Source organism: Bubalus kerabau, chromosome 9, assembly GCF_029407905.1.
Source record: "Bubalus kerabau isolate K-KA32 ecotype Philippines breed swamp buffalo chromosome 9, PCC_UOA_SB_1v2, whole genome shotgun sequence".
NCBI classification, from domain to species: Eukaryota; Metazoa; Chordata; class Mammalia; order Artiodactyla; family Bovidae; genus Bubalus; species Bubalus kerabau.
The window spans coordinates 104,622,305-104,637,535 of NC_073632.1; the positions used below are offsets into that span (position 1 = coordinate 104,622,305).

The 15,231-nt window shown below is 43.3% G+C and overlaps 1 protein-coding gene across 1 annotated transcript in view; it reads right to left on the reverse strand.

The window, feature by feature from the left end:
• Positions 1–2,064: 2,064 nt before the first annotated feature.
• Positions 2,065–15,231, reverse strand: part of LOC129619493 (solute carrier family 22 member 2) — a 30,320-nt gene continuing 17,153 nt past the window's right edge. Inside the window, exons 8-11 of the mRNA XM_055534713.1 lie at positions 15,038–15,146; positions 13,993–14,105; positions 10,067–10,166; positions 2,065–2,131 (exon numbers count right to left, since the gene is read on the reverse strand). Of these exons, the coding sequence (XP_055390688.1) occupies positions 2,065–2,131; positions 10,067–10,166; positions 13,993–14,105; positions 15,038–15,146 (389 nt within the window). The remainder of the gene's footprint in view (positions 2,132–10,066; positions 10,167–13,992; positions 14,106–15,037; positions 15,147–15,231) is intronic.

A 15,231-nucleotide genomic window follows, 5' to 3' on the forward strand; every position in this document is an offset into this window, starting at 1 on the left:
CCTTCACCTGGTGTTCCCCAATGGTTCCATCTCACATAATTATAGAAAATATCAAAACCGGGAAACTGACATTGGTGCTTTATGTGAGTATAGACCCATGTCACTTTATCACATGAGTAGATTTATGTATTTATGTAACCACTACCGTAATTACTGATCTGTTTTCCATCTCAGGAGTTTTTCCTTTCATGAGTGACCTTCAGAGACTGGCCTTTATCACTCAGCCTAGCACCCTTGAGATCCATTCAAGTTGTGTGTGTCTTGTTGATTTGTTCCTTTTTCTTGCTGAGGAGTGTTCCTTGGTACGAGGGACATTTTGATTATTTCCAGATTTTGTTTAATTAGAGACGAAAACTGCCATGAGCAATTGTGTATGGCATTTCGTGTGGATGCATGTTTTCCTTTCTCTGGGATAAATACCCAGGAGGGCAATTGCTGAGTGATATTGTAAGTACATGTTTAGTTTTTAAAGAAACCATCAAACTATTTCCCAGTTAATCATTTATTTTTAAAAACAGCATGAGCATGCCGCAGATCGACACGTGAAAAAATAAAAATGCAAGACTTGCAGAAAAAGCAAAACCTTTCTAATCGTTCCTGTGCCCTGCCAATCCCATTCCTCTCCCCCTAGATCATTAGTTAGATGCGCATCCTATTATTTCCACATCCTTATTCCAAAACTCACCTTAGCGCTCCACCATGAAGGTCTTTATATGGAGTAGCTATATGTCATTTTCACTCTTTTTCCACTGATGAGTTGATATACCATAGCTTATTTAAGCATTCCTCACATACAAGGACTTTGGTTATTTCCAATTTTTGCTCTCATCAACAAATGATGCGGTGAATACCTCCGAGATGAATCTGTATACACTTTAGTGTTTCTCAAAAATAGATACTGAGTGGTGAAATTGTTGGGTCCAGATGTGCACATTTCTAATATGTGCACGGACACTGCCAAACTGCTTTCTAAAGACTAAACCAATCAACTCATGCATGCCAGCAATGCGTGAACGTTCTTTCATATCCTCATCCATACTTGATATTTTCAATTTTCTAAATTAATTTTATTAATTAATCTGAAGAGTAAAAAATATTTCATTATTATTTCCCAGCAGTGAGGATACATACCTTTATATATATATGTAAAACCTAACCATATTTTAAAGCTATTTCTATAAATAACTTTGTATTCTTGAACCATTTTTTTCCTATGGTCTGTGTAAAGGATTATCATTTCTTTATTGACTTTTAGTAGCTTTTTATTTATTTTGGGTATTCGCCCTTTAATATTTTATATGTGGCAAATATTTCCCCAAATCTGTCACTCATTCATTAAATTTACTTTTGGGGTGTGTTAAACAGCTAGCCTCATTTAATTTAGCCTTGTCTTGTGTTGTCACATCAATCAGTCAGTCATGCACTTTATGTCTCTTGGATTATGCTTTTGCCTAAGAAGTCCTCCTTATTTCAAATTATGGAAATATACTCATAATTTTTCTCATGTTGTTGTTCTGCTAACTGTTGGAGCTGATGCTAGAGGTTCCAGCCAGCACATTAAATCTAGAATCTTGGGTCAGAGCACTCAGATCAGTAAATCTTACCTGACTCATTATTATGTTTCATCCTCCTGGGCCTTGTATCTTTACGATTCATTCCTAAACTTGTAGCCAGATTTCTGCTGACTTAAATGATAAAATCCTGACATTTTTTTTATGTGTAAGCTATTTCTTTCGTAGACAGACTTTTTGCTTCTCCCTTGAGATATTCTAGAACCTACTCTGGAAATATCTGGTCCAGAGGAGTACTGGCATCCCCTCTGAAGGTACCTATGTAAGATGAGGTCATTGGAAGTGTTTAAGCAAGTGAAGATTTGCTTGAACCTCTAAGACCTCGTCCTAGAGGCAGATTTGCATACAGCAGTACAACAGATTCCATTTGGTTATAGATCAAGGTTAATAGTGTCCAAACAGAAGGTTGACAAGTATAGGCTTTGTGGTGAGAGCAGAAATGTTCGATTCTTGCCTTGTTATTGTCAAAGCAAACTAGAGCAGCTCTCTCTTCTTAATTTAGTGGAGGGTCTAGTTTCTTGACTTCAATGTAAATCATCTTTTCTTTGTTTTTTCCTGACCTGCAATAATAAAACAAAAAAGGAGAGAGGAGAAAGAGATTATGAGGAACTGAAAATCAAGATAAAGTGGATAATAGAAAAATGGAGCAACAAATGAGTATAAGCTTTGTCCAGGATCAGTCTTGCCAAGTGTTCCTTGTGGTGATGCTCAAAAAGAAAATGGAAAGAGCATCGTGAGCAGCTATTGTGGATGAAGTCACTCCTAAAATGCTCTCCCAGGAGTGGGACTGGCCCACATTCTTTATTCAAGGTGTCTCACTCCTCTCTGTAATAGAGAACACGCTAAACATCTGAAATTAATTTTCTATCCCTTAGATGAATGCAAAATATAGACACTGTTATCATCTCTTCTGCAAATAGGACTTGAGAAACCATTTTTACCAAAGATTATTGACTTTTCAGTAAAAGTAAGAAGCAAATAAAAATTAATTTAAAAATTTTTTCAAATTGCAACTTTTCTTAGTCATCTTGTCTTTATGAATATGAGGATCTTGCTGATATTCATGTAAAAATGCTGCTTTCTTCACTTTGCTGTTCCCAGCCACACCCTCTTGGCATGTTTGTGTTTATAATACTGAAATCCAGGTTGGGGCTGCTCCTGGGTCCCCCAATTCCTCATAGAATGCCCCCCACTTGGAGGGGCTTAGTCTTGCCTCAGTCTCTGGATCCATCTGAGAAACAGAGAGGAGCAGAAGCTTGCCGTAATCCAGGTGGTTCTGGAGTCCTCTCAGACTCCAGATGCAGGGGCCCAAGCTCAACAACCAAGCTCCAAGGGCCTCCTTGTCAACAGTGGCAACAACAAAAACGATAGTTGCAGCAGCAACAGCAGCAAGTACAGCAACAGCAGCAGCAACAACAGCAGCAGCAGCAGCAGTAACAACAGGAACAACAGCAGCAACAACAGCAATAGCAGCAACAAAAGCATCAGCAACAGCAGTAACAGCAACAGGAGCAACAACAACAGCAGCAACACCACCACCAGCAGCAACAGCAACAGCAGCAGCAGCAGCAACAGCAGCAGCAGCAGCAACAGCAGCAGCAGCAGCAACAGCAACAGCAATAGCAGTAACAACAACAACAGCAACAGCAGCAGAATAGCAGTAACAACAGAAGCAACAACAGCAACAGCAATAGCAACAGCAGCAATGGTAACAACAGCAGCAGTAAGCGCAGCAGAAAGAGTAAGAGCAACAACAACAATAGCAGCAAAAGCAGCAACAACATTAGCAGTAGCAACAGCAGCAGGAACAGCCAGGTTGCTGACAACTGAAGGCAGCCCTGCACAGGGCACCTTGCATGCCTCATCCCTCTCGTGAGCTCAGCCCTCCAGGGTGAGGTGTGTCCATGAACCCTGGCTTTGGGGCTGCCAGGATTAAAACCTTGGCTTTGTTACTTACTGACTTTGGGCAAATCTCCCTTTTTTATTCTGTCTTCAAATGGGGTTAATGATACTACCTACTGCCTATGGTTGTTGCGAGGATTAAATGAGGTGATACAGGAGAAGGGCTTGCAGAGCACTAGACGAAAGCTCTCAGGACATGTAAGCTATTGCGGCTCAATTTTACAGGAAAGGAAACAGGCTGAAGGGGTGAAATAGGTGTATGTTAGTAAGTCAGAAGGCTCTGTGTACCTAGGATGGACTCAGGGACTGAATAACTTGAGTGGTGGTGGGGCTCCTGTCCTCCCTGGTCTTGCCCGTGCTCACTCAGTGCCTGGGACACTCTGTCCACACCTAGCGAGAAGCGTGCCTGACCCCAGGTGCCAGCTACGGCTGCCCCCTCTCCTGGGCGCCTCTGCCTCCTGCCAGCTGGCCCCTCCTCATCTTTCTCTGAATGGGAGCCTCCACCCGACTCGGCTTCAGTCTCCATCTTCTCACATGCTCCTCCTGTCACACCCTGAACCCTACTCATCTCTCTTCTGTCTTTTAAAGGTGAACTGGGTTACACAGTACAGAGGACAGAAAAGTGCAAATCTTCATAGATGTATTTGCAGATGGCATAGTTAGCAAGAATGTAAAATAACAATAGGAATAATAATCTCTTTAGCCCACTTTGAACCAGTCTGATAAAAATGGAAAATTCTTTCAAGTATAGGCATATTGGTGTATCACTGAGCTGCACTTCCCTGTCTCAAAACCATTCAGCATATATTTAAAAATTTGATTTCCAATAAACCATCTGGGTACATATTTTATTGTTTTGTAAAACAGCTGTGAAAACTTCTATGAATAGTCTTGGTGGTTATTGAACATTTACTAACAGCCAGGCACTTTACATGCATTATCCGCCCACCAGGCTCCTCTGTCCATGTGATTTCCCAGGCAAGAATGCTGGAGTGGGTTGCCATTTCCTTCTCCAGGGGATCTTCCCTACCCAGGGATCAAACCCACATCTCCTGTGTTGCAGGTAGAATTTTTTTACCTGCTGAGCCATCAGGGAAGTCCCATTTAATCATTACAAAAAATTCAATGAATAGGAACTCTTGTTCCATTGACAGATGAAAAATTGAGCCCTAGTGGAGTGAAGATAACATGATAGGAAATATGAGGACCCATAGCCCAGCAGGACCCTATGAAGCCTTTCCAGAATAGACACCCACCCATGACCTCCACTTGCCTTTGTCTGTATAAAAACTTTAGTCAAAGAATACATTCAATCAGAGAAGTGAGAAAATGCAGAAAAAAAAAAAACAGCCAACCAAGACAAAATAATACTCTAACCGTTAAATAAAGTCAAGGACCTTTAGTTCCTCTTCAAGGAATATAGATAATATTCCAAGCCATGTCCTTTGAGCTGTTTTGCAGATACTGAAACCCCACCAGATGGAAGAAACTACCTATGCAGCCCAAAAACTCTAGACCCCATACTGGTTGGAACCAGAAAGTTGATGATGCTGACTTCCAAGTACCTCACCACCAACCAGTCAGAAGAATGTCCATGAGATGGTCACACACTCCATAACCCCCTTCCCTCACCTTGTTTTATAAACTTTTCCTTGAAAATCTTCAGGAAGGTTGGGTCTTTTAAGCACTAGCTGCCTGGACTCTTTGCTTGGCACCTGCAAAAAAAGCTATTCTTTTCAAATTTACCCCAAAACTCTGAGATTGAATTCAGAGTCAGTGCACAGAGGCTGGGTTCTGGCATCAGACCAGGCCTGTTCCTCGCCATCACATGTTGCTGCCTTGCCGACACTGGAACTGGCAGGGGAAAACCTAGGGCCACCCCACATAGGGGTGCTGTGGAAGGAGCTCTGCATTTATTCCACAAATATTTGGCGAGCGCCTGCTCTTTGTGTTCAGGGACTATGCTTAGCTCTAGGGACACGACCATAAATGATGTAGAATTTCGGTCCTCCAGGAGCAGCAGCACTCATGTGCACGGGAAGATGCACTGGACAAGGTCTGTGGGGGTTGGTTGATCAAGATCAAGGCTCTCAAACTCAAAGGTCCACACTCACCAGACAGAAAACAGAAGTGTCCTAGGCACCAAGCGTGGGAAGGCAGGCCTGTGGCTGGCTCCCCAGGCATGCCCTTCAAAGAACAGACCTGTCACCACTCAGCTCCTCCAAGCTGTCAACAGGAGGAAACTGCCTGCTCAGTGTTACCCAATTCTCTGATTAAAAAAAAAAAAACCAGATTCTGGAAATCCAGTTTATGTGGAATTTCCCACTTAAAAAAATTATGTGGGCCAGGCAAAGCTCTTGAGACTCCGGTGTCCCATAAACTGCTAGGGTATGACCTCTGGCTGAATTCAAAGCCTCTTCCAAGTTCTAGGAAAAGCCTCAGACCACTGTGACTCTTCTGCTGTGACCTTTGCCCAAGTACTGAATATGTGAAATGTGAAGGGTTTGTAGCATGGGTACAATTCAGCTCAATTCATGGCATCAATGGGCTGAAAATGGACTACGGATAAAACAAACGGTTATAGCTAAGCGTGTCATATAAACAGATTCATGGGGGAGTGTGTCATATATGTTTCTCTGTATGTAGATTTTTTAAAAATTGTTTTATCTATTTATTTTTGATTGCACTGGGTCTTTGTTGCTGTGCTTGGGCTTTCTCTACTTGCGGCCAGCAATGGCAGCTCTCTAGTTGCGGTACATGGGGCTTCTCACTGAGGTGGCTTCTCTTGTGGCGCACAGGCTCTAGGCCCATGGGCTTCAGTAGGTGCTCCATGCAGGCTTCGGTGGTTGCAGTTTCCTGGCTCTCGGGCCTGGGGGCTTCCGTAGTTGTGGGACACGGGCTCCGTAGTTGTGGCTCATTGGCCCTAGAGTGTGCATCTTCAGTAGCTACGGCCCACAGGCTTAGTTGCTCTGTGGCGAGTGGAATCCTCCTGGACCAGGGATCGAACTTGTGTCCCTTGTGGCAGGCGGATTCTTATCCACTGTACCAACTGAAAGGGAAGTCTCTATTTTTGATTTTTTAAGGTTACTTTTAAAATAGAATTGTATGTGTTCAGAGAGTGCAAAAAGCATGCACTGAAGAGTCTCCCTTCCACTTACATCCCATAGCCATCTAATTCCATAGATGATCAATGTTATGCATGTTCTTCCAAAGATAAATTGTATATATAATTTATATATATGTTTAATATATATTTAAGTTTCCTATACATGTATTTGCTCTTTGTGCACAAATGATTATATACCTTTTTATGTTTTGCTTTTTTTCCCCATTAATAATACATCTGGGAGAATTTCCATATCAGTATATATATATATCAAGGTGCTTCATTCTTTTTATTTTTTTTTTATTTATTTATTTTTTTGCTTCATTCTTTTTAATGACCATGGAGTATTTTACTGAATGACATACCATAATTCACCTAACTGTCTCCCGATCGATTGACATTTATGTTGTTCTCACTCTTTTGATGCATAAAAATTGCTTTAATGAATAATCCTATACAAACACCATTTTACACACATAAATTTCTATAAGTATGGAATTGCTGTATACAAAAGTACACACATATACAATTTTGATATTATGTCATACTGCCCATTAGAAATGTTTTAAGGACACTGCCTGTCTCCCCACATCTTTTACCAACACAGTAAGTACAGTTGATCCTTGAATAACACAAGTTTGAACTGCATGTGTCCACTTACATGTGGATTTTTTTCTATAAAAACGTTGAAAAATTTTTGGCAATTTGTGACAATTTGAAAAACTCTCAGATGAAACATGTAGCCTAGAAATTTTGCAAAAACTAAGAAAAAGTTAAGTACATCATGAATGCATAAAGTATATGCAGGCATTAGTCTGGGCTTCCCTGGTGGCTCCGTAGTAAAGAATTCCCCTGCAGGGCAGGGGATGGAGGAGATGCTGGTTCGATCCCTAGGTCGGGAAGATGCCCTGGAGGAGGGCATGGCAACCCACTCCAGTATTCCTGCCTGGAGAATCACATGGACAGAGGAGTCTGGAGAGATACAGTCTATAGGGTTGCAAGGAGTCAGACATGACTGAGGCGACTGAGCATGCATGCACGCACAGACTTTAGTCTCTCCCTACATAGGCATCAGGTGAGTGATATTTAATGCAAAATTAATAATGTATTCATTTTCTTATTGTTTTATAATTTTGCTTTCAAAGAATTACATTATCTTACATTATGCCTCTCTTGATCGTACTGGGGAACCTGCCTACCATCACAGGTAAGTGGTTTTTTTAAAAAAATGTAACAAATGTTTCCAATGCTGTATCATGAATATGACTGTAATACTGTATGGCACAGAAATGTCATATCAGTGCGTTCATTCGTGTATAGGCTAGGCTGCTGTGAGCAGTGGAGGGCCATAGCATCAGTCAGTTACAGTTGGCAGCCATAAACCAACCACACAGACATTTTCAGAGTCAGTGCCTGAATCAATGATGGTGGCCGAGATTCAGTCGCTAAGTCGTGTCTGACTCGCAACCCTGCCCGGCTCCTCTGTCGATAGGAATTCCCCGGCAAGAATACTGGAGGAAATACTGCCGTTTCCTCCTCCAGGGGATCTTCCCCACCCAGGGATCACACCTGTGTCTCCTGCATTGGCAGGTGGATTTTTTTTTTTTTTTTAACCACTGAGCCACCTGGGAAGCCCATGAATCACTATATCTGTAAATAAATATGGATTTCTTTTTTATATTATCTTTTCATTTTTGATGTCACTTGTTATTAATACACGTAAAATCTACCGTGTTTCCTTTTTAATTTTATTTATTTAGTTTTGGCTGTGCTGGGTCTTCACTGCTGCATGGGCTTTGCTCTAGTTTTGGTGAGCAGGGACTACTCTTCATTGCGGCATGCAGGCTTCTCATTGCGGTGACTTCTCTCATTGGGGAGCACGGGCTCTAGGGCGTGCAGGCTTCAGTATTTGTGGCACGTGGGCTCAGAAGTTGTGGTCCCCAGGCTCTAGAGCACAGGCTCAATAGTTGTGGTGCATGGGCTTAGTGGCCTGTGGCCTGTGGGATCTTCCCGGATCAGGGATTGAAGCCATGTTTCCTGCATTGGCAGGCCAATTCTTTACCACTGAGCCATCAGAGAAGTCCTACAGTGGTTTGTATCATATAGGAAAATGTTCATGTAGGTGCTGATAGATGATTTGTCTTATAAACAGATGATGTAAATTTATAAATTTACAGTATTGATAAACAAGGTGTGTGAGTGCTAAGCTGCTTCAGTCGTATCTGACTCTGTGTGACCCTATGGACTGTAGCCTGCCAGGCTCCTCTGTCCATGGGATTCTCCAGGCAAGCATATCGGAGTGGGTTGCTATGCCCTCCTCCAGGGGATCTTCCAGACCCGGGGATCGAACCTGCACCTCTCATGTCTCCTGCATTGGCAGGCAGGTTCTTTACCACTAGTGCCACCTAAGAAGCCTGAAAAACACGGTATAGTACTGTAAATGTATTTTATTTTCCTTATGATTTTCTTAATAACATTTTCTTTTCTATAGATTACTGTAGGAACACACTATATGATACATACAACATATGAAATATATCTGAACTGCCCTATGTGATTCATAAGCTTCTGATTATTAGCAGTTGGGGCTTCCCTTATAGCTCAGTTGGTAAAGAATCTGCCTGCAGTGCAGGAAACCTGGGTTTGATCCCTGGGTCGGGAAGATCCTCTGGAGAAGGAAATGGCAACCCACTCCAGTATTCTTGCCTGGAAAATCTCATGGACAGAAGAGCCTGGTGGGCTGCAGTCCATGGGGTTGCAAAGAGTCGGGCACGACTGGGTGACTAACACTTACTTACTTACTTACCTATTAGCGGTTAAGTTTTGGGGGAATTGAAAGTAAGTGGATTTTGATTGCATAGGAGGTTGACACCCCTCACTCCTGTGCTGTTGGAGGGTCCACTGGATATTTTCAAGCAGTTTGATCTTTGACAATCCCAGGGTATAATAGTGCAGGGTAACTTTGCAATTCTCTTACTATGAAGGAGATTGGGCATATTAATATATTTTAGAGCTGTTTTTTCCTTCTTTTCACTAAATTATGTATTCAAGCCCTTTGTCCATTTTTTCCTACTGAGTGATTTTTCTTATGAATTTGTTAGTACTCTTTATACATTGGGAAAATTAGCCCTTTATGGAGGAGTAGACATTTTCTCTAAGTTTGCTTATCTTTTTTAGCTTATGGAAGTTTTTCAACACAGTTTTAAATTTTTATTTAAAGGTGAACTTTTTTTTCCTAATGGGTCCTGGATATTTTTGGTCAAATTTTAAGTCTTCCTCACTGTGAAAGGGTAAAGGGCTTCTCCTATAATATCTTCATTCTCTTTCACTGTTTCTTTGTTGGTACATTTTAATCTTTGCTTTCATTTGAATTGATCTCAGTGTATGGTGGGAGGGACAGATTCACCGTCATCTTTCTTTCCAGCCGGCTACAGCGTTTTCCCCAAACATGTATGGAATAGTTCATGAAGAAATCGCAACTCCCTACCTCTGCATGTTCTCAGCTTCTTCAATGGTCTCAGGCAAAGTCTTCCCTTTGGTTTCTGGGAGCAACAGCACCAGTCCTCCAGCAATCAGGCCAACCACAGCTGAAAGCCAAACAGACAAAGATCACATTCAGGGTTGATGCATGCTGCTTCTGTAATTAGAGCTCCCCTTGTTTCTTAAAAAAATTTTTTGATGATTTCCTATACTTACAGATTCCTTTGCCATCTCAGACTGCCCTGTTCCCCATCATAAATATTTAGCCCGTTCCAAACTCCGCTGAATTACAATTCCTTATAGGGAAATGAAATACTTCACATTTTGAGTCAAAGTTATTCTAGGCTAGAGAACATTGCCATGATATTAAGATACTTTAGAGTTAGAAAATAACTCTGAAAAAAAACAATGCTAAGAAAAGAAAGAATATAGCCCTGCCAATATAAAGCACTTAGTAATGAAAATGAGTTAGAAACTTGGATTGTTACCAGCAAATAAAAGTAATGAATCACATATTACTTCATAACAGCATTAAATGGTATAGCCAGGCTTTTTATTTTATTTCTATTTATTGTTGCTTTTTATTTTTTATTTTACTGAAGTATAGTTGATCTACAACATTGGGTTGATTTCAGGCATACAGCAAAGTGATTCACATATATATATTCTTTTTAATATATATAGCTTTTTAAATGTATACATTTATATATAGTCTTTTTATGTATATATATAGTATCTTTATATATATATGCATGTATTTTTTATGTATATCTATATATAGACTTTAAATGTATATAGATGTATGTATGTGTGTATAGATATAAAAAGACAATATATATCTATACATATATATACTTAAATATACATAAAAAGAATATATATACACACACAAATACATATATATACATAAAATATATATATACATGTACACACACACACACACACACACACACACACACGTGCTGTGCTGTGCTTAGTCATTCAGTTGTGTCCAACTCTTTGTGATCCCATAGACTATAGCTCACCAGGCTCTTCTGTCCACCGGATTCTCCAGGCAAGAATCCTGGAGTGGGTGGCCATGCCCTCCTCCAGGGGATCTTCCCAAACCAGGGATTGAACCCAGGTCTTCCTCATTGCAGGCAGATTCTTTACCATCTGAGCCACCAGGGAAGCCCATGAATACTGGCCTGGGTAGCCTATCCCTTCTCCAGGGGTTCTTCCCAACCCAGGAATCGAACCAGGGTACATCTTTATATATTTTCTGTCATAGAATGCAAGAAGTAGGATGTGGGTTTTTTTACTATTTGGGGGTTTCAAAAAAATGCCTGCTGGACTCCATTTTCTGCACCCTTAAAACTGAAATAGAAATACAGGCCTCCAGTGCACAGTGGTTCAGGGCACCGGCTGTAGCTCTGGGCACCAGGGTTGCTGACACCCCAAGTGCTGACTCCCCGAGCACTGGTCTTAGAGCTCCGAGAAGTTCTATGATCTCCCGATACTCCAGGCACCTCTGCAGAATGTGGGATGATGTCTCCACCTCAAATGCTTGTTATGGGGCTGAAATGAGTTCATATTTGTTAGGTGCTTAGAAAAGTGCCTGGCCCATGGCATGAACTTTTCCAATGTATTCGTGTGTTGGTTTTCAAGCTTCTAGATGACCATTTCTGGATATTACTAGAGCACAATTTGCACACTATTATCATGCATTGGAGAGGGAAATGGCAAACCACTCCAGTGTTCTTGCCTGGAGAATCCCAGGGACGAGGGAGCCTGGTGGGCTGCCGTCTCTGGGATCGCACAGAGTCAGACACGACTGAAGCGACTTAGCAGCAGCAGCAGCATTGTGTGAAAAGAGAAAGAAAAAGTGTAAAACTGCTCGTTTTGCTTCCTCCTAGCTTTTAAAAGCTGGTGAGAGAAGGAAACTACCAGCAATATAAAATCAGTAATTGTCTTCTTCCCAGGTGGTTCTAGTGATAAAGAACCTGCCTGCCAATGCAGGAGACGCAAGAGACGCGGGTTCGATCCCTGGGTCAGGAAGATGTCCTGGAGAAAGGAATGGCTACCCATTCCAGTATTCTCACCTGGAGAATCCTCTGGACAGAGCAGCCTGGGGGGCTATATATAGTTCATGGGGTGACAACGAGATGGACACGGCTGAGCCACTAACACTTTGCTTACTTCAAATTTGAAATGCAATTAAAATCCTTTATCTTTTTGATGGACAGGCAGGGCCCAAAAGAGGGTCTAGGTCTGGGGAGTTCCTCTGGGTCTGGACTTTGCATATTTTGTTGTTGTTGTTGTTGTTAAATGGTACTAAGAGAAACAAAATAGATACTAAGGAGTATCTATTTTCTACCCAGAAATATCCCTCAGACCCACAGACCACTCACTGCCAACCTAGGGGAGTGGCTGAGGTTGGAGTGTAAGGAAGAAACCAGAACGTGCTCCCAAGAAGGAAAGGGGGTACTGGGGTCAGGCCCCTTGGCCAGTGCTGGGGGAGGAAGGAGTCTGGGCCCGGGGCTCCCAGCCACTCTGCCTACCTCAGGATAGAGACCTCATGTTCTATCAACTTGGCCATCTTGTTGTTATTAAGTTGGAACATGGAAACATTCGTCAGGTCTCTTTCGGGGGTGAGTTCTCTCAAAGCTTTGGAGTTTTTGCTGATAGATCTACAGCAGTGGAAACTTCTGCCCTCAAAAGTCCCTCGAGCAGAAGGAACGAGCAGAGACACGTGGGTGTGACAACACGCAGGATTGGGGGAAAGAGACACGTGGGTGTGACAACACGCAGGATTGGGGGAAAGCCATTTGCTGTTCCCCTGCTGTCGTCTGAGACGGTCTTTCCCTTCCTCCCCCAGACTGGGTCTTGTATGCCCGTGGGGAAAGCGTTCCATTTCTGTCAAATTAAAACAAAGACTCAGAAGGAGTCTTAAAGAAGACAGGAGTGGGTGCATGGAGACCCCAGGGCTGACACATTGAGAAGGTGAAGTTACATGTGTGGATCTGGAGCTGTGTCTGCTGGGATGCCCAGGAGGGCACCTGTCCCTCTGTCTGCCACTGGGGGAAGAGGCAGTGGATACTGGGTGAATGGAACCTCCCAGGATCCCAGCCCCTCTCAGTCTGCAGACTTAGGGTTCAGGATGTGGTGATGATTAGGTTAATCCCTCCCATTCTCTCCTGTGGCTGGTCGGGAGGGGTGGACTCAGCACCCATACCTCCTTCAGGTTCAGCGGGCAGGACTGTGCCCCTGCTGCTTCTGTCTAATCGCTGAGGAACCTGAGGACAGGGCGCCAGCACCCCCACAGGTGTTCCTGTCATGCTAACCCGTTTTCTTTCTTTTTTAAAAAATGTACTTATTTGGCTGCACTGGGCCTTCATTGCAGCATGCAGGATCTTACAGTTGCAGCATGTGGGATCTAGTTCCCTGATCAGGGATCGAACCTGGGCTCCCTGTATTCTGAGCGCGGAGTCTTAACCACTGGACGGCCAGGGAAGTCTGCATTGTCTCAGTCTTGGTCTTTGTTCCCCCTGGGTGTTGAAATTGCCCTTGGCAAAATTTTAACTGCTTCTTCTGAAGTAAGGAAGTAAAAAGAGTTTGGATTTTCCAATGTCTGGGCCTAGAGGAGATAGAAAGAATGAGTTCCTGGACAAAGAGGCAGGTATCAGTGAGGGGAGAGGGTCTTCTTCAAGGAAACCCCCACCTCACTCGCCCTGGACTTTGCATCTCTACGGGCGTGAGTCCTCGTGGGTTCCCAGACTTGAGTGTTAGCGGCTGCTAATGCTGTTAGTAACACTAGAGTTACCACACTAATAGTAGTACCAATTACTAGTCACATTTGGTAGTGACTTGCAAGGAGAGCACTAGTTTGGAGGTAGAAACAGGGAGACCCCTAAAAGACAGGTTTTCCTTCGGACATCGCTGAGGATTTCTTACCGAAAACCACCAGGGGGAGCTCGTGCCAGATGTCGGTGAGCCTGTAGACCAGGAAGGGGGTGAGGATGCCCCCGATGTCACACATGGAGGAGCAGACGAGGACCCCGAGGTTCCTGAAACGCGGGACACCCGTGTTTCCTTCTGCTTATCACAGGACCGTAGTTATCTCCCACGCCCGTCTTAAATACCTCCCCCAATCATCAAAACGGGTGCGAGCTGAAAGTCTTCACGGTACTGTCGATGCACGGAAACGATACATAATTCCATTCGTGTTCTGCTGTACTTGTTTTATACTAACTTTCTCGAAGATGTCTAACTGGGGGCGGGGCCAATTTTGGATTCGTACTTTCATCCCCGTCTGCCCTCGCTCTGCTCTGCCATCCTGCATGGGCTGTTCTCCCACCTGTGGCCATTCGGTCATCCCTCTCCGTGCAATGGCTCCTGTTCTCCCCACGTGGTTCCTGAGTTTCACCCCAGCCCGGGAGTGTGAGGTGTGACCTGCCTACTGCCTTGAAATGGTTCCATCCTCTTGAAAAGGAAGGTGCCTTCCCTAGAGATACCAAGTGCGGGAAGTCAGAAAGAGAAAGACAAATACCGTATGATGTCACCTACATGTGGAATCTAAAATATGACACAAATGAACTTATCTCAAAACAGAAACAGTCTCACAGACGCAGATAATAGACTCGTGGTTGCCAAGGAGCATGGAAGGCGTGAGAGGCTTGGATTGGGGGTTCAGGGTTAGCAGAGGCACTATTCTATGCAGGATGGATCAACCACAAGATCCTACTGCATAGCACAGGGAACTAGACTCGATATCCTGTGATAAATCATAATGGAGAAGAATACGTAAAAGAATGTACATATGTATAACTGAATCATTTTGCTGTACAGTAGAAATTGACATGCCACTGTAAATCAACTGTACATCAATAAAATAAATTTCTTAAAAAAGGTGAGTTGTCCTCTGTTGGCACCTGTGGTCATTCTCACCAGTAAACAAGTGTCCCAGCCGCACTCCCCACGCTGAGGGGAACGTACACACCTGATGAACGTGGGGTACAGTTCCGCGTTGACCAGGCAGACCATCTCATAGGCCATTGTGATCCCCATCCGACCCAGGCAAGCAGCCGTAACTCTTAGCCAGTGTAGATCTGAGGGGAAAACACACGGCTGACACGTGCTGCTCAGGCTCCCGGGTCGCCCAACGGGGCTCGGCGGCAGAGGGGAGGGGCAAGG